Below are 23612 nucleotides of genomic sequence, written 5' to 3'. Positions count from 1 at the left end.
TTTGCTTGCTTTTGCCATCATCGGGCACGGGCAATTTTGCTGGTAGATTTCTGTGTGCTTCCTTGTTCTTGCTTTTGTTGGGATTACTGTAATGTCTCAAAATCTCGAATTTCATTTTTCTGGATTCATTTTAATTCCTTTTATTTTTTTTATTGCTCACTGTTACGTGAAATAAAATGAATTTTGTATTTGAAGCAGAATAACGTTTTAATTACCAAACGTATTGATTAATTTTCTTGATTATTATGTTGGGGGTTTGACCATTTCATTTCGAAATCGTTTCTTTTTTAATTGTCTATTTTTTTTAAATTGTACAATTACCTGTATTGTTTGCAGGTCTGGTTCATCCAGTGAAGATGGAACATTTTCAAAGTGACTTGTGTCAGAGTTCCCAGCATGATTCAAGCAATGAATGTGTAAAGCAGGAACTTTGTAATTATACTCCCATGGAGCAGAAGAATGCTCCTCAACTGTCTGAAGGTAAGCAGAGCCGCGCACAGAACACACAGCACAGCTCTACTTGTTTTGTTCAGTTAACAATGAAATGCTTAAATTCCACATCGTATCAAAGGATGGATCTTTCTATATCAAACACTGTGTGTGTGTGTGTGTGTGTGTGTGTGTGTGTGTGTGTGTGTGTGTGTGTGTGTGTGTGTGTGTGTGTGTGTGTGTGTGTGTGTGTGTGTGTGTGTGTGTGTGTGTGTGTGTGTGTGTGTGTGTGTGTGTGTGTGTGTGTGTGTGTGTGTGTGTGTGTAATGCTACCGGTAGACTCCTAAACGGAGAGGCTCACGTACTTGATATTTGGCACAAACATGGCCATTGAGCCTGGGAAGAACATGGTCGACCTAAAAATTTATTTCATAGTATTTTTAAACCATATTTTTACCTCAACACATTTCAGCGAGGCATATTATGACCGGAATGGCAGAGCAGCGCGCTGATTCGCTCAGAGCGATCACGTGATGTTCCTTGCCACCATTAACGCAGTTACGCGTTCCCACGTATTTCAGAGCGAAAAGCGATTCCGTTTTTTCACATTTCAGCGAGGAATATTGCCATTCACACCACATAGGTTTTTTTCCCTTTCATCTTTAGATCCATATTTTTTTGCCATAACGTAGCGCATTATGGCTCTCTCGAGCTCGAGTTAGCCAATCACCTGGGAGCATGAGGCCACGTTGGCCATGCCCACGACACGACGCAGATTTGCAATCGATCGCTCAGAGCGATCACGTGATGTTCCTTGCCGCACGATTGCGTTTTTTCACATTTCAGCGAGGAACATTGCCATTCACATCACATAGGTTTTTTTTTTCTTTCATCTTTAGATCCATATTTTTTTTCAGCGAGGAATATTATACACGGAATCTGAATCGGTGGCAGAGCAGCGCGCTGATTCGACGATTCGCACGCCCTCCCCCCTCCCCTCCCTCTCCCCCCTCTCCTCCCCTCCCCCCTCTCCCCTCCCCTCCCCTCCCCCCTCCCCCTCCGCCTCCCCCTCCCTCACGTTTATACACGGAATGCCGGGGTACTTCGCCCCCCTCTTCTCCTCTCCCCCCCTCTCCTCCCCTCCCCCCCTCTCCTCCCCTCCCCCCTCTCCTCCCCTCCCCCCCTCTCCTCCCCTACCCCCCTCTCCTCCCCTCCCCCCTGTTCCTCTCCCCTCCTCTTCCCCGCCCGGCAATGCCGGGTACGTCCCCCCCCTCTTCTCCCCCCCCCCGTCTCCTCCCCTCCCCTTCCCCGCCCTGCAATGCCGGGTACTTCCCCCCCCCCTCTTCTCCCCTCCCCCCTCTCCTCCCCTCCCCCCGTTCCCCTCCCCTCCACTTCCCCCTCCCCTCCCCCTCCCCCTCCCCCTCCCTCTACCTCTCCCCCCTCCCCATCCCCATCCCCCATCACCCTCCCCTCCCCCTTCTCCTCCCCTCCCCCCTTCTCCTCCCCCCTTCTCCTCCCCCCTTCTCCTCCCCTCCCCCTCCTCCTCTTCTCTCCTCCCCCCTCTTCTCCCCTCCCCCCTCTCCTCCCCTCCCCCCTCTCCTCCCCTCCCCCCCTCTCCTCCCCTACCCCCCTCTCCTCCCCTCCCCCCTGTTCCTCTCCCCTCCTCTTCCCCGCCCGGCAATGCCGGGTACGTCCCCCCCCCTCTTCTCCCCCCCCCCCGTCTCCTCCCCTCCCCTTCCCCGCCCTGCAATGCCGGGTACTTCCCCCCCCCCTCTTCTCCCCTCCCCCCTCTCCTCCCCTCCCCCCGTTCCCCTCCCCTCCCCTTCCCCCTCCCCTCCCCCTCCCCCTCCCCTCCCTCTACCTCTCCCCCCTCCCCATCCCCATCCCCCATCACCCTCCCCTCCCCCTTCTCCTCCCCTCCCCCCTTCTCCTCCCCCCTTCTCCTCCCCCCTTCTCCTCCCCCCCCCCTCCTCCTCTTCTCTCCTCCCCCCTCTTCTCCCCTCCCCCCTCTTCTCCCCTCCCCCCTCTTCTCCCCTCCCCCCCTCTCCTCCCCTCCCCCCCTCTCCTCCCCTCCCCCCCTCTCCTCCCCTCCCCCCTCCCTTCCCCCTCCACCTCCCCCATCACCCTCCCCCTCCCCCCTCTCCTCCCCTCCCCCCTCTTCTCTCCCCTCCTCTCCCCTCTTCTCCCCCCCCCTCTTCTCCCCTCCCCCCTCCTCCCCTCCCCCTCTCCTCCCCTCCCCCCCGTTCCCTTCCCCCTCCCCTCCCCTCCCCTGCCCGGCAATGCCGGGTACTTCTGCTAGCTGAAAGCACCCGGCGTTGCCCAGGTTATTTATGAATGAATTTACTACTGTAATTCAGCTTTTACTTGCGGCCGCAGAAGAATGACTACTATAATTCAGCTCAGCTTTTAATTTCGAAATGGGCCCAGCCCGGCCGATGCAGCCTCGACCGGCCTCGCCCCTAGCCTATAACCTTCCCGGGGCCCGTCCCGACGTTTTTGGTTCTTTTTGAAGGAATTTACTTCTATAATTCAGCTTTTATTTGCAGCCGCAGAAGAATGACTAATATAATTCAGCTCAGCTTTTAATTGCGAAATGGGCTCAGCCCGGCCAATGCAGCCTCGACTGGCCTTGCAGCCTAGCCTATAACCTTCCGGGGGCCGTCCCGACGTTTTTGGTTCTTTCTGAATGAATTTGCTACTATAATTCAACTTTTACTTGCGGCCGCATAAGAATGACTACTATAATTCAGCTCAGCTTTTATTTGCGAAATGGGCCCAGCCCGGCCGATGCGGCCTCGACCGGCCTTGCCACCTAGCCTTTTACCTTCCCGGGGCCCGTCCCGACATTTTTGGTTCTTTTTGATGAATTTACTACTATAATTCAGCTTTTACTTGCGGCCGCAGAAGAATGACTACTATAATTCAGCTCAGCTTTTAATTGTGAAATGGGCCCAGCCCGACCGAAGCAGCCTCAACCGGCCTCGCCACCTAGCCTATAACCTTCCCGGGGCCCGTCCTGACATTTTTGGTTCTTTTTGAATGAATTTACTACTATAATTCAGCTTTTACTTGCGGCTGCAGAAGAATGACTACTATAATTCAGCTCGGCTTTTAATTGTGAAATGGGCCCAGCCCGGCCGATGCGGCCTCGACCGGCCTCGCCACCTAGCCCATAACCTTCCCAGAGCCCGTCCCGACGTTTTTTGTATTGGAGGTTTCCTCCTATCTTTCACCGTTCAGGAGATAAGCGCGTGCAGACAAACAAACAAAAACTTTCTTTTATAATATAGAGAGATATAGATATATAGAGAGATATATATATATATAGATATATATGCTACTAGCAGAAGTCCTGGCATTAAGGGGCCAACGAGGCCCCTCCCCCTAGGGGAAAGGTGACCAAGTATGTATAATTATGTGGGTGGAGGCAGATCAGTCAATGTCGCGACGTCGAAGAGTGTCGTTCTAGTTATTATCTGCATTGTTTTTTTTGTGTGTGTGGTGTTTTCCTGGCTGCTTCAATTTACTTTATTTACTCTATGATGTATTTGTGTCGTTATATGCAATATTTTAGTTGTTTATATTGTTTTTATTGTTTTTGGTATTGCTGTTATTGTTATTTCTGTGGAGTTTCCTTCTTTTTTCTGTGCATTGAGGAGAAGAACTTGACAGTAATTCTGCAGGATTAATTAATTGTCATCCTGCAGGTGTGTAATATTGTCCGCTGGTAATTTTATGTGTATATGTAATATTCTCTTTGTCTATAGATTTTATTTAAATTTACACATTTTAACTGTATATCTGTGTTGTGTTTTTCATACCTGCAAAATGAATTGAAGTTGTAAAAAGCTCATTAAGGAAATAACAATGTTTTATTTCGCTTTTATTAATCCCTAGGAGTCATTTACACAACGTCTACATATATCTCGAACCATGGTGTCTGTCCTTGCATTCGCCTGTCTCTCATTTTTGACGGCCGTTTCCTGCACTGCATTTGAAAAGTTGCACACACAGGCAAAGCTCAACATTCATCTATCTATAATTCCAGCAATCTCTGTGTGTCTGTGTGTCTGTGTGTCTGTGTGTCTGTGTGTCTGTGTGTCTGTGTGTCTGTGTGTCTGTGTGTCTGTGTGTCTGTGACCGCTGTTTCTCGACAACCACGGGTCCGATATACTTGAAACTTGCCAGGTATATTGCTGGGGACCCGAGGATGTGCCTTTTCAAGGTTTCATATTAATCGGACAATTACTTACCGAGCTATGTCCAAAAAACGCTTCAACCAATCAGAGAGCAGCGAGCTATCACGTGTGCCGAACGTGGCGATCAGACTCTGCCTCGGACGGCACATTTGACAGCGTATTCATTTATTTCACGTTGGAAAACTATGTTGCCGTTAAACTATGTTTTAAAACGAATTCAAACTGCGATTAAATTAAAACGATTCATCCTAACTGCGATTTGCGAACTTCCGGACAGTGACGACTTATCTTCCGGCAGCCAATCACAGAACGCTCTGTTGCGTAGGCATGGCCGATGTGAGACGAGCGGAGCTGAGCGCGTTACGAGCTGACCGCCATTACGGTACGTAATTCGATTTCTTATGCGCATTATTTCTCCCAATTCAGTCAGAGCGAAGGGCGGAAGCGAAGAGCGTTGTTTTTTTTGTTTACGGGCGTACGGGCGGGGTAGAGCGTACGGGTCGCGTTTTTTTTTTTTTTTGGCCACGGAACGGGCACCCACGTACGGGCAATGCCCTAGTCTTTGAAATGATGAAAGAACCGACATGAATAATTGTGATGCAAAATGTTGGATGAATTGCTTTCAGAGCTTTAACTCTGAGTGCAACATAATTAACCTTTTTTAAGTCAATGAAATAATTTAAATTGACAGAACGACTTGAACCTTTCCAGGCATTGGGGATAGGTACTTTGACTTGCTTTTCCCATCATTGGAGATGGGTACTTTGACTTACTTTTCCCATCATTGGGGATGGGTACTTTGACTTGCTTTTCCCATCATTGGGGATGGGTACTTTGACTTGCTTTTCCCATCATTGGGGATGGGTACTTTGACTTGCTTTTCCCATCATTCGGGATGGGTACTTTGACTTGCTTTTCCCATCATTGGGGATGGGTACTTTGACTTTTCCCATCATTGGGGATGGATACCTTGACTTGCTTTTCCCATCATTGGGGATGGATACTTTGACTTGCTTTTCCCATCATTGGGGATGGGTACTTTGACTTGCTTTTCCCATCATTGGGGATGGATACCTTGACTTGCTTTTCCCATCATTGGGGATGGATACTTTGACTTGCTTTTCTCATCATTGGGGATGGGTACTTTGACTTGCTTTTCCCATCATTGGGGATGGATACTTTGACTTGCTTTTCCCATCATTGGGGATGGGTACTTTGACTTGCTTTTCCCATCATTGGGGATGGATACTTTGACTTGCTTTTCCCATCATTGGGGATGGGTACTTTGACTTGCTTTTTCCATCATTGGGGATGGATGCTTTGACTTGCTTTTCCCATCATTGGGGATGGTATGATTGGTATGGGCACCATATTGGAAAAACCAAAAAACTTTGCACCTCTATATCTCAAAGTGCTGCATAGAAAAAATTGAGACATGGCTCATTGAAAAGAACTCTCCATGGGGAATAAAATATGGTAATGATGATGTCATAATTTGACACGTACAAAACTTCATCCGATCAAGATGAAATTTATTGAGCGTCATCTAGGGATAAATTGGTGGCAAGAAAAATTACGTCATCGCTCACGTGGTTTGGCCGCCATATTTGTTTCAACACAAAAGCCTTAAAAACCACCGAAAACACGTTCTGGTGAGGGTCTGCAATCTCTGATTGCTCTTTCTGGTTTTATTTTCTTTTTACCGTCACTGGGATGTTTTTTTTTTTTTTTTTTTTTTTTTTTTGTTTGTATACAAGATCGAGGCTCGTGAAGGAGCGAACATTTATCACACAGAAAGACAAACCGACAAACCGACACATAACCGACAAACCGACAAATAAAACAAAAAGCATCGGTAGCGGTAGACAAGATGGGGAGAGGGGGAAGGACACAAACACAACATTTGAGAGCAGGAACCGAGAGACATGGAGACATCGAGAGATCTGTGGGAGGGAGAGGGCTTTGGGGGGGAGGCATGGGAAAGGGGGTGGGAGAGGCATAAAACATATGGACACTGCCAGGACTACCAGGAAAGAAGTTGGAATTACAAACAAGGTGGATCTGGGGTGAATTAGTGGGGGTAGAAAAGATCAAGGTTTTGGATGGGGGGAAGATAAGAGATGGTGGTGAACAGCTGTTTTAAAGACCTGGAGGGAGGAGTGGGATTGAAGGGAGTGTGGGAGTTTGTTCCAGAGGCGGGAGAAAAGAGGAATGAAGGAGTGAAGGTGAGCAGAGAGCCGAGATTTTGGCAGTTTAACCATCAGAGGCTTGCTGGCAGATCTTGTGCGACCTGTAGGAATATTTGGGGGACAGAGCACAGAGACAGATTTGGGGGACAGAGACAGTTTGGCTTGCTTTTGCCATCATCGGGCACGGGCAATTTTGCTGGTAGATTTCTGTGTGCTTCCTTGTTCTTGCTTTTGTTGGGATTACTGTAATGTCTCAAAATCTCGAATTTCATTTTTCTGGATTCATTTTAATTACTTTTTCTTTTTTTTATTGCTCACTGTTACGTGAAATAAAATGAATTTTGTATTTGAAGCAGAATAACGTTTTAATTACCAAACGTATTGATTAATTTTCTTGTTTATTATGTTGGGGGTTTGACCATTTCATTTCGAAATCGTTTCTTTTTTAATTGTCTATTTTTTTTTAATTGTACAATTACCTGTATTGTTTGCAGGTCTGGTTCATCCAGTGAAGATGGAAAATTTTCAAAGTGACTTGTGTCAGAGTTCCCAGCATGATTTAAGCAATGAATGTGTAAAGCAGGAACTTTGTAATTATACTCCCATGGAGCAGAAGAATGCTCCTCAGCTGTCTGAAGGTAAGCAGAGCCACGCACAGAACACACAGCACAGCTCTACTTGTTTTGTTCAGTTAACGATGAAATGCTTAAATTCCACATCGTATCAAAGGATGGATCTGCTTATACAATGTGCATGTACTCAAGCTTGTTTATGTAACAAGGATAGCCATTGCACTTGCAGCACCAAATACGTGTTTATGTACCTTGTGTTTAGGTTTGTAACTTGGAGGAAGTTACATGTTTGTAATTGCTTGTTTAGCAGGAACCTGAAGTCGAAGCTTTTTGATTGTTCTATCAATCCACACTGTCATAAGTTGTTAAAACGTAATTATCATTTGGGTTTATGTGGGTAAGTCCAAGTTTGAAAAGTTAGTTCTGATATCAAGACATTAATAAACAGTTGCATTCATGATTATTGCATGCTTTGATCGGAAAAGTTGAATTTACCGATATCTGAGGGTGGTCAATGTAAAGTGCCGAGTCATGGCTTCTTGTCTTCGTAGGATGTTGTTGTTGTTTTTTTTGTTGTTTTTTTTTTTTCATGCGACTTTTGTGCCTTGGAGATGCCTCGCAAACCGTATTTTGGGTGAAGTTGAGAATTTCAGTCCTGCAATGGAGCTTTTCCTAATAGACTTGACAAAGATTGATTTCTCCTCACTCCCTTCCTTCTATCAAAGTTTGTTAAATGCTTGGCAAGCTTTCACAAGCCATCGTGATTGTACTGCATATGAGTGATCCATTTTTTTTTTTTTATGAGCCACTTTGACAACTCTATGAAGGTTTTGATAACAACAGGACCTTCATCCAGAAGTTTGTTAATGCATCAATAATTACAGTGGTGCCACCTTGAAAACAATGCAAATGATAAGTGGCTAAATGTTGCTGCTTGGCATTAGGTCGCCTTGGCGATTGGCATTAGGTCGTGTCGCAAAATAGACAGGTGTTTAAGGTCGGTGCTTCCGACTTGATGTACCTCCCAACCTTGGTTGGATTGTCCCCTTACCTCCCTCTGAGCCGATCCTCTCCCCTTTCCCCAATCTTATTACCCTCGCCAGAGGAGAGGGTATTGCATTTGAGTCCGTTTGTTTACTTGGCGAAAAAAAAAAAAAAAAAATTTTTTTGCAAGTATGTTGATCACTCCTGTGTGTGTGTGTGTGTGTGTGTGTGTGTGTGTGTGTGTGTGTGTGTGTGTGTGTGTGTGTGTGTGTGTGTGTGTGTGTGTGTGTGTGTGTGTGTGTGTGTGTGTGTGTGTGTCCGCTCACTTATACTTGCCTACAGGTCACAATTTGAAACCGATTTTCATGAAACTTCAAGCGGTATAGTTCGTGGTCCGACAAAATCCTATATATTTTTGAGGTCCAAAGGTCAACCACTTTTTTCACATTTCTAAAATCCTCAATTTTCATCCGATTGACTTGGAATTGAATAGGATTTTCATATCAGCTAACTGAATTCAACCACCAACTATTTTTGAGATCAGCTTAGGCCAAAAGGTCAACATAGGCCAAAGGTCAACCACTTTTTTCTAATTATTAAAATCCTCAATTTTCTTCCGATTGAGAAATTTGAAACGGATTTTCATATCAAGTTAGTGAAATCAACCACCAACTATTTTTGAGGTCAACATAGGCCAAAAGGTCAACATAGACCACATTTCTAAAATTGTCAATCTTCATCTCATTAACTTAACCTTTGAAGACGATTTGCACATCAGGTCACTGAATTCAATCACTAATTATTTTTGAGGTCAAAAGGATGCTCCACCGAGTGCCATTCTACTTTGTTCTGTTTTGCCAAGTGTCACTGAGTGATTTTTCATCCTTTTGCCAAAAAAAAATTTTTTTTGCAAGTATGTTGATCACTCCGGTTTGTGGGTTTGTTTGTCCGCTCACTTATACTTGCCTACAGGTCACAATTTTTAGCCGATCTTCACGAAACTTTACCTCTTCACGAAACTTTACCAAATGGCAGAGTTCGTGGTCCGACAAAATCCTATATATTTTTGGGGTCAAAAGGTCAACATAGGCCAAAAGTCAACAACCATTTCAAATTTCTAAAATCCTCAATTTTCATCCGATTGACTTGAAATTTGAATAGGATATACATGTCGGCAAATTGAATTCAACCACCAACTATTTTTGAGATCAACATAGGCCAAAAGGTCAACATAGGCCAAAGGTCAGCCACCTTTTTCAAATTTCTAAAATCCTCAATTTTCATCCGATTGACTTGGAATTTGAATAGGATTTTCATGTCAGCGAACTGAATTCAACCACTGACTCTTTTTGAGATCAACACCGGTCATAAGGTCAACATAGGCCTAAGGTCAACCACTTTTTTCAAATTCCTAAAATCCTCAATTTTCATCCGATTGGCTTGAAATTTGAAAAGGATTTTCATATCACCTTACTGAAAGCAACCACGAACAATTTTTGAGGTCAACATAGGCCAAAAGGTCAACATAGGCTGAATTTCTAAAATTGTCAATTTTCATCTGATTAACTTAAACTTTGAAGACGGTTTGCATATCAGGGCACTGAATTCAACCACAAATTATTTTTGAGGTCAAAAGGATGCTCCACTGAGCGCCATGCTACTTTGTTCTGTTTTGCCAAGTGTCACTCTTGAGTGATTATTCATTACTTGGCAAAAAAAATCAAAAAAATCTGCAAGTATGTTGATCACTCCGGTTTGTGTGTGTGTGCGTGTGTGTGTGTGTGTGTGTGTGTGTGTGTGTGTGTGTGTGTGTGTGTGTGTGTGTGTGTGTGTGTGTGTGTGTGTGTGTGTGTGTGTGTGTGTGTGTGTGTGTGTGTGTTGTCTGTCCGCTCACTTAAGCCTTAAAAACCTATGAAAACACATCCAGGCGAGGGTATGCAATCTTTGATTGCTCTTTCTTGTTTTATCTGTTTCAGAAAGCTTAGAGCCAAGACATTTTGGCCGTTCCTTTTTATTTTCCAGTAATAAGCGTAAAAACTTGTATCTACAATATTCAAAATCGATTTTTCCCTCCTTGTCTGCCCCAGCACTTTGTAAGTGGTCTGCAATCCTGCCATACACTCCTCCTTTCTCCCCAAATTGGGGATTGTATTCCACAACAAGACCGATAATCTATCTGGGCTTGTTTGATGCTTTAGTTGAAGAGGATCAGGATAGTATGACCTGAGTGCGGATCCCAGTTGTGATGCAAGTATTATTATTTTTTTGACTTCAGGAATGGACATCCAGTTCGTGAAAGACTTTGGTAAAAAAAAAAAACGGCGAATGGCAAACTATGAACCAATAAATAATTCCACATTCCTGTGCCAACTTCAGTCGAACGTCAGGCTTATGACAGCATGTTCTCCATATTTTTATTCCAAACAGCATCGATCATCATTCCAATCACAAATTAATACTATGGTGTTAATATATCAAAATATAATGTTAAATCACGATTGTATTGACATATCAAACCAGCGAACCGTCATCTGTTCACTTCTGGATTCGGGAGCAAGGTCCATGTCGATTGCATTTCAAAATCATAATTGTATTGAGGAATTTCTGAAACCACCTATCTACCTGACGTGCCCTGCTGGGACCTCAAAACGTTCCATAGAAGATTATTACATTTCCTTTTAGTATAATACAACAACAACATGCATATACCTTTTAGTATAATATGCAACTGTAATCGTTACTATGCACGTTCGTTCACCTGTCATGTGACCAGGTCCTCGGCGTCTACTTGTGCAACTGTCCAATCACAGAGAGTCTACTCTTGGTCATATATTGCCTTATGCCCTCCACTTTATGGAACAGATGCTTTTGGTGTTGCATATCCAGTAGTGTTATTCAGACATATTCATAAATGTGTTTACACTTCTATTGGAACTGAAAACACTGATTATTGCATGACGTTCCTTTTTTTTTTCTTTCTTGTATACATGGTCAAGGCTCATGGAAGAGCTAGTACTAGTCCACTGAATGGATCAAGATGCACCAGGATGAAAGGAATAGTAGAGAGAGTGTGGAAACACCAACAGCAGAGTTGAAGGCCAATATAGAGCGAGACTTGGACAAACAATGGTGGGCAGGTGAGGATGCATGGGGTGGATAAGACAGATACAGAAGGAAACTCTCAGATGGGAAAACTGGAAATTTGGAAGGAGGGAATAGAGCCTGATGGGAATAGATGCTGTGAAGAGAAACAGGTTGAAATGGTTTGGTCATGTGTTGAGGAAGGATGAAAGTGATTGGTTGAGAAGAGTGATGGAAATGAATGTAGAAGGAAGTAGAGGACGGGGAAGACCGAGAAAGGCTTCGCTAAAGGTGGTGGAAGAAGAAATGTGGGCAAGGGGTTAACAAGGGGAGATGCAGAAAATAGGGCAAAATGGAGAAGATTGTCATGGGGCCCGCAAGGCTAACCCCCGCTCGAGCAGGGAAAATGGCCTTAAAATGCCTGTTATTGTTGTTCTCAATAGTGAAGAATGACTTTAAAAATTTTTTGGGGGATATTGAACCAAATTGTGAAGACTTTCGGATATTAATTGTATAACACCTTCGACACAAGGTTGAGGGATTTGAGTGTATATAGGAGGCAAAAAAAAAAAAAAAAAAAAAATATATATATATATAGCGTGTCACAGGTTGTGACCACAGTGCGGTCATTCTTGTTTCCCATAAGAGAGACGTTTTTCTATATCTGTTGCTCTTTTTCTCAGCGATGGCCCATTAGATCATCAAACCTTTCGAGGTTCATCAGTGAGTGCTGAGGAGTGTTTTTGGCCAAAAAAGTTTTAGTTGGGAATTCTTTTTTTAATTTAAATATTGCTCCATAGTGCTCGTTTGTTATATCGCTCTAAACTCCATATCACTCCATACTTTTGTGGGTGTAGGGAAATGTTTCAGGCCCCCACAAAAAAAAAAGAAAACGATTTGATTTCTTCAAAATTCCATGAGGATTAGCACCGGGCAACACAGGGTACCTCTGCTGGTGTATTGAAATAAAGATGGAAGAGTCGGTCTTTCTCATTCTTTTCCAAGCCTTTCACTGGGCTGACTCTCGATGGTGGTGAATAATCCCGGCTTGAACGTTTTGGACCCTTGTGATGTGGAGGATCCATGCACTCTGGCACACTTTGGTCTTTTGTGGAAATGGCCCTAATGGCAACTTTCAACCAAACTTGATGGCGTAATGTTTAGAGAGCGTCTGATCCGAGCCTGGTGGGGCTGGGTTCTAACCTCGGCAGAACAATCATACCAAAGACTAAAAATTGTACATGCTACTTCCTTGCTCGACGCTCTGCATTTAAAAAGGATAGAGCACGGATAAACAACCATAAGTTGATGATAATAGCACAGGCTTTTGGGCTAATTTAAATGGCTTACTGCATCAATGTTCCATTCCTTGCAAGGGAAATCATGTTATTCATCTTTCATATCCACCAGTGAGATCACAGGTTAGTTTTTGGGAAAGTTTTATTTTTTCCCCACTTCCTGAATGCTTCCAATGTAGCTTCTGCGATGTGAGTGATTATTACAGATGTCGGACCAATTTTAATCAAAATAAAGTACATTATCCATTTTGTTATGCTGTATGTTTCACAGCAATAGTGATTTATTGATCTCTTTCTGTATTGTCTTTGCAGAGAATCAAATGAAAATGGTTTCTTGTTCCAATTCAAGTTTCCAGTTGTTTGACACAGAAATTTCTTTCAGTCAGAACATCACACGGACTTCTTGTCAGGAAGACAACAAATATAGCTGTGTGCTAACCACGAACAACAATTGTATTACGACATTCAAGAAAACCGAAAGGATGGAGGAGCCACACAAGTGTTCTGTTTGCAATAAGGACTTTACCACAACCAAGGATTTGAAAGTACATCAAAAAATCCACAAGGGCGAGAAACTTTTCAAGTGTTCTGTTTGCAATAAATATTTTACCACTGCAAAGTATTTGAAAATACATCAAAGAATACACACTGGAGAGAAACCTTACAAGTGTTCTGTTTGCAATAAGGATTTTACCACGAACAAGGATTTGAATATACATCAAAGAGTACACACAGGAGAGAAGCCTTTCACTTGTTCTGTGTGCAATAAGGATTTTACTACTAACAAGGATTTGAAAATACATCAGAGAATCCACACAGGAGAGAAACCCTACAAGTGTTCACAATGTGGGAAGGCATTTAATCAGTCAACAAATTTACGAAAACATCGCATAATCCACTCGGGAGAGAGACCTTACAAGTGTCATGTGTGCTGCAAGGCATTTGCGTCTTCTTCGTATTTATATATGCATAAAAAAATACACACAGGGGGGAAACCCTACAAGTGTTCACAATGCGGCAAGAGATTTAATCAGGGAGGAACGTTGCGTCAACATCAAATAATCCACACAGGAGAGAAACCTTACAAGTGCTCACAATGCGGCAAATCATTCAAGCAATCATCAAATTTACGTGAACATGAAAGAATCCACACAGGAGAGAAACCCTTTCGGTGTTCTGTGTGCAATAAGAACTTTACGTCTTCATCAACTTTACATTCTCACAAAAATATTCATACAGGACAAAAGCGCAACCATTGCTCTGAATACAGCAAAGGTTTTATTAATATTTTCACCTTGAAGGAGCGTCAAAGAATACACACCATGGAGAAGTTTTTCAAATGTTCTGTGTGTAACATGAACTTTACTTCTTCATCAACTTTACAGTCTCATGAAAATGTTCATTCAGTAGAAAAGCCCTATCTGTGCCCTGAATGCAACAAGGGGTTTATTGATCTCTCCAAGTTGAAGCGGCATCAAAAAATACACTCTGAAGAGAGGCCCTTCACGTGCTCTCACTGCAACAAGGGGTTTATTGATTTCTGCAAGTTGAAGCAGCATCAAAAAATACACTCTGAAGAGAGGCCCTTCACGTGCTCTCACTGCAACAAGGGGTTTATTAATCTCTACAAGTTGAAGCAGCATCAAAAAATACACTCTGAAGAGAGGCCCTTCACGTGCTCTCACTGCAACAAGGGGTTTATTGATTTCTACAAGTTGAAGCAGCATCAAAAAATACACTCTGAAGAGAGGCCCTTCACGTGCTCTCACTGCAACAAGGGGTTTATTAATCTCTACAAGTTGAAGGAGCATCAAAAAATACACTCTGAAGAGAGGCCCTTCACGTGCTCTCACTGCAACAAGGGGTTTATTAATCTCTCCAAGTTGAAGCAGCATCAAAAAATACACTCTGAAGAGAGGCCTTACATGTGTTCTCACTGCAACAAGGGGTTTATTGATTTCTACAAGTTGAAGCAGCATCAAAAAATACACTCTGGAGAGAGGCCTTACACGTGTTCTCACTGCAACAAGGGGTTTATTGATCCCTCCAAGTTGAAGCGGCATCAACAAATACACACAGGAGAGAAGCCCTACATGTGTGCTCACTGCAACAAGGCTTTTATTGATGTCTCCAAGTTGAAGCAGCATCAAAGAATACACACAGGAGAGAGGCCTTACACATGTTTGCACTGCACCAAGAGTTTTGTATGCTCATCACATTTAACTCGACACCAAAAAATACATGCAGGAGAGAACTTAACTGGGATGGAGAAAGAGTCATAATAAATGTCCAGTACCAATGGCTTGAAGTAAATGGCAGGATTGAGTCAATTGGACAAGTTTACGTTCTGCAAGTTAAAAATGGAAAACGCCATCACCTTCTCTCGGAATGAAAAAAACAACAACTTTTGTCAGAACAGGTGTACACACACAAAGGAACTGCAATGTCTGTAGTCATCCACTGGCACAACAGTAAAAACTTTAATATCCCAGTATCAGAAAAATCATGAAAGCTTGAACCAAAAGCGATTGTTGAAAACGATGACGTAGTGATAATGTACAACCTGACAATCCCATCAAGCGTGAACATAGCAAACAAAGCATTGCGACTGGACATAGTACTCACATACAAAAAGGATAACACAACATTGCTCATCGATGTGTCATTACCCAGCGACTTTGGTCTAAATAACTTGGAAATCATGAATATCTCCAAGTACTAGGATATGAAAAATGAAGTGGAGAGAACCTGGAAGCTGAAGTGCACTGACATTGTACCATGTACCAGTGGTAGTTCAACCAATGGGAGTGACAAAGAAGAACCTTACTCAGATCATGAAAACATCCCAGGGAATATTGCTACAAATGAACAACATTTGGAGGCTGTCTTGGGGTCCAGTGATGACCCTGAAAACAACCCTTGGACCAAAGCTTTGAGAACAAGAAACTTTCAGAACTTGCTCGTTGAGAGGAATCCGTTTCACCTTCTCAAAAACTCAAATGGACATTACAACCAAGTGGAGAAGTGTCTGAATGAACAGTCATACAAGTTCCAGGGTTTTGGAAAAGCTCCAGAATGCCGTGATATGAGCAAACCATCTGAATGTGGTTCTCGATACGCTTCCAAAAACGACGGTGGTGATTTTGTATGCTGAAAGGACTTTATCACACCTCCCAACACACCCACTGAGGGAGATTCAAATACTGTGGAGAAGTTTTATTTGGTTGGAAAAGGCTCTTTGGAAAGATGGTCCATGGATTAATCAGAGACCGGAAAGAGGGCCAGGAAACCCCCATGCCCAGGTCCTATGATCAATGTGCACATCAGTATCACAGCGGGTTTTCCCTTGGGTTTCCCTTTCCTTTACTTTGCACGAGTGGAGCTCACCATTTTTTGTGTCTCAAGAATCTATGTATCTTCCAGCCATACTGAACGTGTTATGTTAATGGTCCTTTGGTAATAGCTGATCAAAGGCAGATTTTGCTCAAAATAATTAAATGTAATGAGATATGTATCATTGTCCAACAAGTTTCTTCTACCTGCACCCCTATGTCTTTATTTACCAAAAGATCAGGCATTCTCAGCTTTAAAATGCACGTGAAGCAAAGGTTCTTCTTCCTCACAGTAGAAGGTAATGTTGTGTTGAACAACAATCTTTCCTGTGAAGCTGACACCAGAATGTTTCATGAGGTACATTGTATTAGCAATCAGAGCCATGAAAAGTCACAAAGTTCAGGCATTGATGGTATTGCAGAAGTAGGGAAGGCAAATGCCATGAATATGGTCCGAATGTTAACCAAACTCATCAAAATCTGTTGGACTAAAAAGGTCCGAAGTGATTGGTCAAAAATGCTTGTGACCCCTATTCAGAAAAAAGGAGACAAACTTACACCTGCCAATTACTGTGCGATTTCATTACTGTCTGTACCAGGCGAGGTGTTTTGCAAAATGAGTTTGAATCCAATCAAATTGCCACAGTCGTAGAAGAGACCCTTGGTGACGGTCAGCTTTGTTTCAGAAGAGGTAAAGGCACAGTACACACAATTTTCATTGTAAAACAAACTGGAGAAGGCCAAATAGCATGGAGTCCCTCTCCATTTCAACTTTGAAAACTTCCAGGCAGCTTTTGAAACTGTCTAGAGAGAAGCACTATAGAAAAGGGATTGGAAAATAAGTGAAAATTTATGCTGGTAGTTTTGTATGCAGCATGTAGCTGCTTGACTGCATAACTTTCTGGAGGTGCGGCTGTGCCACTGATGCAATGCCTCCTATTACCAGTAAGCTGGTACCCATTTTCCCGACCTCAGAGCGATGATGGGCTGAATCAACCCACATGGAGTTATTTTAACGGCACGACAGTGGCTCAAACTCAGAAACCTAAGATATCAAGCCAGCCACCTTAACCGTGAAGCCTGCATCAGGCTTTGCAAATTAATGACACCCTCGAACAGAATCATTGAAGTCAATGGCCGATCGTTTGAATATTTGCACTATATCATGTTCCTGGGAAGTCAAGTGCCCACATGATCGGCCGATATCCTATGGATCTGACGGGAACGCTGAGAAAAGAAGACACCAAAAGACCAAGTATTTGAAATGACATGCTGGCAGGCCTTACTTTGGGTCACAGGAGTCCATAAAATCCAAAATGAGGAAGTTTGCTGAGTCTTACGTGTGGAGACCACAATAACGGATGTTGTCAAGTCCAGACAACTCAAATGGTTTGGACACATGGTCAAAAGCCAACCAAACATATCTTCAAGAGGCCGACAGGATTGACTTCAACAATCCAAGGCCAAGTGGATGACCAGCAGAGAGATGGCAGGACAATATTCGTGGGGATGCCTCTACTGATGGCCGAAAGGATGGCTGGCGACAGAGATCGGTGGAGGAAATGGGTTGGAATGCAGTTTGCGAGAGGGTGACCATAGTCCCATGCAATTAATTCAAGTCAAGTACATCATATTGTTTATTTTTATAATCTCAAAACTAAGTGTTCTGACTGTGAATGTAGTTTGCTTTACAGTGAGGGTTTCACCAGAATGTTGATTCAAAGTGCAGTCGGACCCCGATATTCGTAGGGGAGACGTTTCTGAAAAATGCCGCGAATGGCGAATCCGCGAATGTTGGGGCAATGTTTCAATGGGAAAAAGGGGATTCGGTTCCTGGAAGTTTGTGATGCATAATGATTTTTTTATTTTATTTTACGAACACGAATGCACATTCCTGTTTCATCAAAAATGTTTACAAATAAAACACTGTAAAACTTTCCAAAAGGTTAGCTCATTCTTTTGCCGCGAGTGTCATTTTACTTTATTGAAAACATGTTATTGATTCCCAAAGTGCGTCTTGATCCCGGAAGTCGTTGCCGTTTCAACAGCTCGGAGTACAAACTTGAAGGATGATGTGGTATTCTGTACGGTATCTTACGAAGATAGATGTTGAATTTCGAGTTTGAGGATCAGATGTCATGGACTAAATAAGTGTTGAAATCTGGAGTGAAATCTGAAAAATTAAAGAAAATAGGGATTCTAACAACGAGGCATACTTATTTAAGCTAAGCTGTCATCCCTCCTTCTCCATATTTACACAAGAAAATACTGTTATGAATTTTGGGGTAGTGTGATATATAGATTCAGGTAGATCTGTATAGGTAGATGCTCCGATGATCGGGGGTAGGAAGAACCATTTCGATGTACATAAGTCAGGGACCTGTTTAGCCCAGATGTCAGATTAAGGAATAGGGCGTGTTGAAAGAGGTTGGTGGAGGTTGAAAGAGGTGACAGTAAGGGAGGCATTAAAAGAGAGGCTGAGTAGGGTCGAGGATGATGAGGTTGAGCTTGAAAGTGGTTGGATGTCAATGAAAGCTAGTCTGTTGGGAGCCGTTGGTGAGGTATGTGGATGGACAAAAGGACCACCGAGGCACTCGGAAACATGGTGGTGGGATGATGAAGTTGGAAAGAGGATTGACGAGAAGAGGAAGAAGTTCAAGGAGTGGCAGAAGGCAAAGGGTACGGGAGCAGAAACAGCAGAGCATGAAAGTTATAAGGCAGCCAGGAAGGCTGCAAAGAAAGAGGTAGCAAAGGCGCAGGAGGCATGTAGGAAAATGTTCGGAGAACGCTTGGATTCGGAAGAGGGTCAGAAAGCAGTATTCAGGATTGCAAAGCAGATAGCGAAAGAGAGGTGTGATGTGATGGGGGTGAGTTGCTTGAAGGATGAAGTGGGACAAATCATTGTCGACCCAGATGGAATTAAAGGAAGATGGAAAAGATACATGGAAATGCTGTTGAATACAGAGAATGAATGGGATGGCAACATAGAGAGTAACCCAGTTTTAGGACCGGCAGAGAAGATAACTGAGAAGGAAGTTGAGGAAGCGATAAAAGCAATAAACCACCGTTTAGAGGCCATTTTTCCCCGCAAAGCGGGGGTTGGCCTTTTCGGGGACCATGGTAGTTGTTGTTTTTTGGTCCCCTTTTTGAAGCAATGTTTTACGGCCGGATGCCCTTCCTGACGCCAACCCTTTTTGCCGCCTTCAACGACAAACAGGGAATTACCAGTGAACTGGCTGTGCTGTGATGGAGGTGCTGGCTCAGAACGTAAAGGAGGGTTTCCCGTGGGAGTTGTATGCAGATGATCTGGTGTTGATTGCGGAAAGTATGGATGGACTGAAGGAAAAGATGAACACGTGGAAGGAATGTATGGAGACAAAAGGTCTGAAGGTGAATATCGGAAAGACGAAGGTGATGGCAAGTGGTAAAGCGTGTGGTGAGGTGGAAAGAACTGGGAAGTGGCCCTGTGCTGTGTGTAGGAAGGGTGTCGGAGTGAACTCCATTCAGTGTACAATGTGTGCTGAGTGGGTTCATCAAAAATGTAGTGGTCTGAGAGGGTCATTAACCAGTGTGGCAGCTACATTCAAATGTAAGGTGTGCACAGAGGGAGCTGCAGATGGAGGAAATGTTGAGTTGGATCTTGGAGACGGCGTGAAGCTGGAAGGTGTGAAAACATTTTGCTACCTCGGAGACATGCTGAATGGAGAAGGTGGATCAGACTCGGCAACGGTTGCTCGAGTGAGATGTGCATGGAAGAAGTTTCGGGAATTGAGTGGCGTGCTGATGATGAGGGGAGTGTCGCTGAAGCTGAAGGGAAAGGTGTATGCTGCATGTGTGAGAAGTGTTATGATTTATGGGAGCGAGACATGGGTAATGAACGTAGAGCAGCAACGAAGGTTGGAAAGGGTGGAAATGCGAATGGTTCGACGGATGTGCGGAGTATCGTTGAGAGAGAGGAAGACAAATGATGAATTGCGAAAGATGATGGGAATAGAGCCTGTGATTGATGCTGTGAAGAGGAACAGGTTGAGATGGTTTGGTCATGTGTTGAGGAAGGATGAAAGTGACTGGTTGAGAAGAGTGATGGAAATGAATGTAGAAGGAAGTAGAAGACGGGGAAGACCGAGAAAGACTTGGCTAAAGATGGTGGAAGAAGAAATGCGGGCAAGGGGGTTAACAAGGAGAGATGCAGAAAATAGGGCAAAATGGAGAAGATTGTCATGGGGACCGCAAGGCTAACCCCTGCTCTAGCAGGGAAAATGGCCTTTGAAAATTTAAAATACAACTAGTGTAGGGATTATGCTAATTCCCCTTTTCATGAGACCTTGTGACTTATCCTTTGTCCCTTATGGCACCACCAATATACACTAGGCAGGCCCATTAGCACACACATACAAATGAAATCCCCACCCCCACCCCCACCCCCCACAATAAAACTCACCGGAAGTGCAGGCCGGAAGCGCCCACGCATTGCGCCAACCTGGCGATAAAACATTGCTCAGGCAGGCCGAGAGCCACGCCCAGAAGGACTCTCTATTGGGCGTGAGTTGACCAACCAAAGGCCAGAGTAAGGAAGGACTTGTGATTGGCCAGGGGCGGAGCAAGAAGCGACCCACTGATTGGTGGAAGGAAGCGACGTACTGATTGGTCTCCAACCGATGGCATGAGAGAGAAGTGACGAGGCCATTGGTGGAGAACTGAGGCTGTGGTGTTGGCCGGCAGGGATTGGTGGAGAGAGGCAGAGAACGTGAGGAGGGATTGATAAAAAGGGCGTGCGTCTGACATTTTGGCTCTCCCCGATTTCTCTGGCTCTGGCTCTGGCTCTTGCCTATTGCCTATATCCTGAAGCTTTGTACTTATCGAATTATGACGTCATAATGGAGGCCTTGGGCCGAGAGAGTTAAAAATTGGGCACAGTCTATTCCAGGGCAAGCCAAATATGTGTGTAAAGTTTGGCGATTCTATGTGCAACAGTGTAGACGTAGTGCTGTGCACAGACAGACAGACAAACAGATGAAAAATCGGTCAGAGACCGAGGACTTGCCGGAATGTACTTTTTTATCAGCCATTTTGGACAAATATGGCGGCCGAACCACGTGACCGATGACGTCATCATTATTTGTTTAAACTAATTTATTCCTTGATGATGCTCAAGAAATTGAATCTTGGTCGATGAAGTTTTGTACTTGTCGAATTATGACGTCATAATGGAGGCACCAATGACATCATCATGAACATATTTTATTCACCATGGAGAGTTCTTTACAATGAGCCATGTCTCAATTTTTTCTATTCAGCACTTTTGGAGATATAGAGGTGCAAAGTTTTTCGGTTTTTCCAAGATGGCGGCCGAACCACGTGACCGTTGACGTCATCAATTGGGCACTCTATTCCAGGGCAAGACAAATATGTGTGTAAAGTTTGGCGATTCTACGTGCAACGGTGTAGACGTAGTGCTGCGCACAGACAGACAGACAAACAAACCGATCAACATACTTGCCGGAATATTTTCCGGCAAGGAAAAAAAACAAACAAACGGACTCAAATGTAATACCCTCTCCTCTGGCGAGGGTCCTAACATTGTTGGGTAAAATGCCAGGGACATAGAAAAGGCCCCTTTATATAAGTTTATGTGCCATGTGGCAAAGTATAGAAAAGAAAGGACATTCCATAGCTTGTAGAAAATGCCAAACAATACAAAATATGGGGCATTCAAAAAATCTCATGTGCATGCTGGTCTACCCTTGTGTTCTTAGGAGGAACCAAGTAATGCTCCAGAAAACTTCATATAAAAGGGGTGCCAATTTGATTCATACAAAGGGGCGCCCTACATCTGGCAAATAAAATACATTTACTTCTTCATAAAGGTGTATGAATCAAATTGGTGTCAAATGAAAAAACGTTTTAAAACTACATTTCGTCCCACTTAAATCACAATTTTCCTCAACCGACTCTTCTCCGGCCTTGTTCCCCCTGCTCTCTGGCAAATCTGTGCTCTGTCCCCCAAATATTTATGCAGGTCGCACAAGATCTGCGAGCAACCCTCTTCTGGTGAAACTGCCAAAAATCAAGACTTTCTGCTCACCTTCACTCTTTCATTCCTCCTTTCTCCCACCTCTGGAACAAACTCCCCAACTCTCTTCAATCCCACTCCTCCCTCCAGGTCTTGAAAACAGCTGTTCACCACCATCTCTTATCTTCCCCCATCCAAAACCTTGATGTCTTCCACCCCAAATCCACCCTCTTAAAATTCCGTTTTCTTTCCTTAAAGTCCTAGTCGTGTCCATCTTGTTTATCCCGTGTACCCCACCCCAGCCCTCTCCCTTCCACAGATCTCCTGATGTCCCAGTTCCCCACTGTTGTTGTGCTTCCCTCTCTCGCTCCCCCCTTCTTGTCTTTATTATACGTTCTGTGGCAGCTCCTACACGAGCCTCGACTTGGTATACAAAAAAAGGAAAAATCATTAAAAAGCTTTAAAAAAACAATAGAGGTCACGTGATTAACGTGGAGAATCTGTCGACTTGAAGTCGTGAATGGCATCGTTTGCAGGAGGAAGAGGAACGCGGCACTTAGTTCGTCTTCACTGCACTCTACCTTACGTTACCGCACATTACTACATTTTACCTTACACTTGCAGTACCGTACTTACTTCACTCTACACCTGTATCTACCTTGTAGACCTTCCGGTGCACCATGAACCGAGATCTCTCAGGTGAAGATCACAGATCGAACCCCCCGGGATCCACGAGCGGTTCCGATGGAGGAAACTCGGTCGTTCCGGGAGATTCTCCCTCAGATCGCGGGTCCAGGGTCGGTCCACCCGAGGATCAGAACCCGGGACCCGGTAGGTGACGTTCTCTCCGCACCTTGTTCTTCACGTTACCGTGCCGGGTCCGTGCTGGTTCGTGCTGTGTACTATTTGAGGAGGTAATTTAAATGGGGAATCTTATTATGGTCTGAGTTGGGGGAACTGAGGTAAAAGGGTGCAGATATTACCGTGTAATACTGATGTAAAGGGATACAGAGATTACCGTGTAATACTGAGGCAAAAGGGTACAGAAATTACCGTGTAATACTGAGGTAGAAGGGTACATAGATTACCGTGTAACACTGAGGTAAAAGGGTGCAGATATGACTGTGTAATACTGATGTAAAGGGATACGGCGATTACCGTGTAATACTGAGGCAAAAGGGTACAGAAATTACCGTGTAATACTGAGGTATAAGGGTACAGAGATTACCCTGTAATACTGAGGTAAAAGGGTACAGAGATTACAGTGTAATACTGAGGTTAAAGCGTACAGAGATTACCGTGTAATATTGAGATAAAAGGCTATAGAGACTACCGTGTAATACTGGGGTAAAGGGGTACAGAGACCACCGTGTAATACTGAGGTTAAAGGGTACAGAGATTACCGTGTAATACTGAGGTAAAAGGGTACAGAGATTACCGTGTAACACTGAGGTTAAAGGGTACAGAGATTACCGTGTAACACTGAGGTTAAAGGGTACAGAGTTTAACGTGCAA

The 23612-nt window shown here is 43.9% G+C and overlaps 2 protein-coding genes across 2 annotated transcripts in view; both read left to right on the top strand.

Annotated features, from left to right (window-relative positions):
• Positions 1-18018, top strand: part of LOC137428616 (uncharacterized) — a 93355-nt gene extending 75337 nt beyond the window's left edge. Inside the window, exons 13-15 of the mRNA XM_078777293.1 lie at positions 337-480; positions 7312-7455; positions 13065-18018. Of these exons, the coding sequence (XP_078633419.1) occupies positions 337-480; positions 7312-7455; positions 13065-15034 (2258 nt within the window). The 3' untranslated portion in view covers positions 15035-18018. The remainder of the gene's footprint in view (positions 1-336; positions 481-7311; positions 7456-13064) is intronic.
• Positions 18019-22687: 4669 nt separating this feature from the next.
• The window catches only part of LOC137428618 (uncharacterized), a 63919-nt gene continuing 62994 nt past the window's right edge, over positions 22688-23612 (top strand). Inside the window, exon 1 of the mRNA XM_078777292.1 lies at positions 22688-22928. Coding sequence (XP_078633418.1) covers positions 22778-22928 — 151 coding nt within the window. The 5' untranslated portion in view covers positions 22688-22777. The remainder of the gene's footprint in view (positions 22929-23612) is intronic.

This window comes from Myxine glutinosa, chromosome 5 (assembly GCF_964187855.1).
Source record: "Myxine glutinosa chromosome 5, kmMyxGlut1.1, whole genome shotgun sequence".
Classification (NCBI taxonomy): Eukaryota; Metazoa; Chordata; class Myxini; order Myxiniformes; family Myxinidae; genus Myxine; species Myxine glutinosa.
This window is presented reverse-complemented; position numbering and strand designations above follow the sequence as displayed.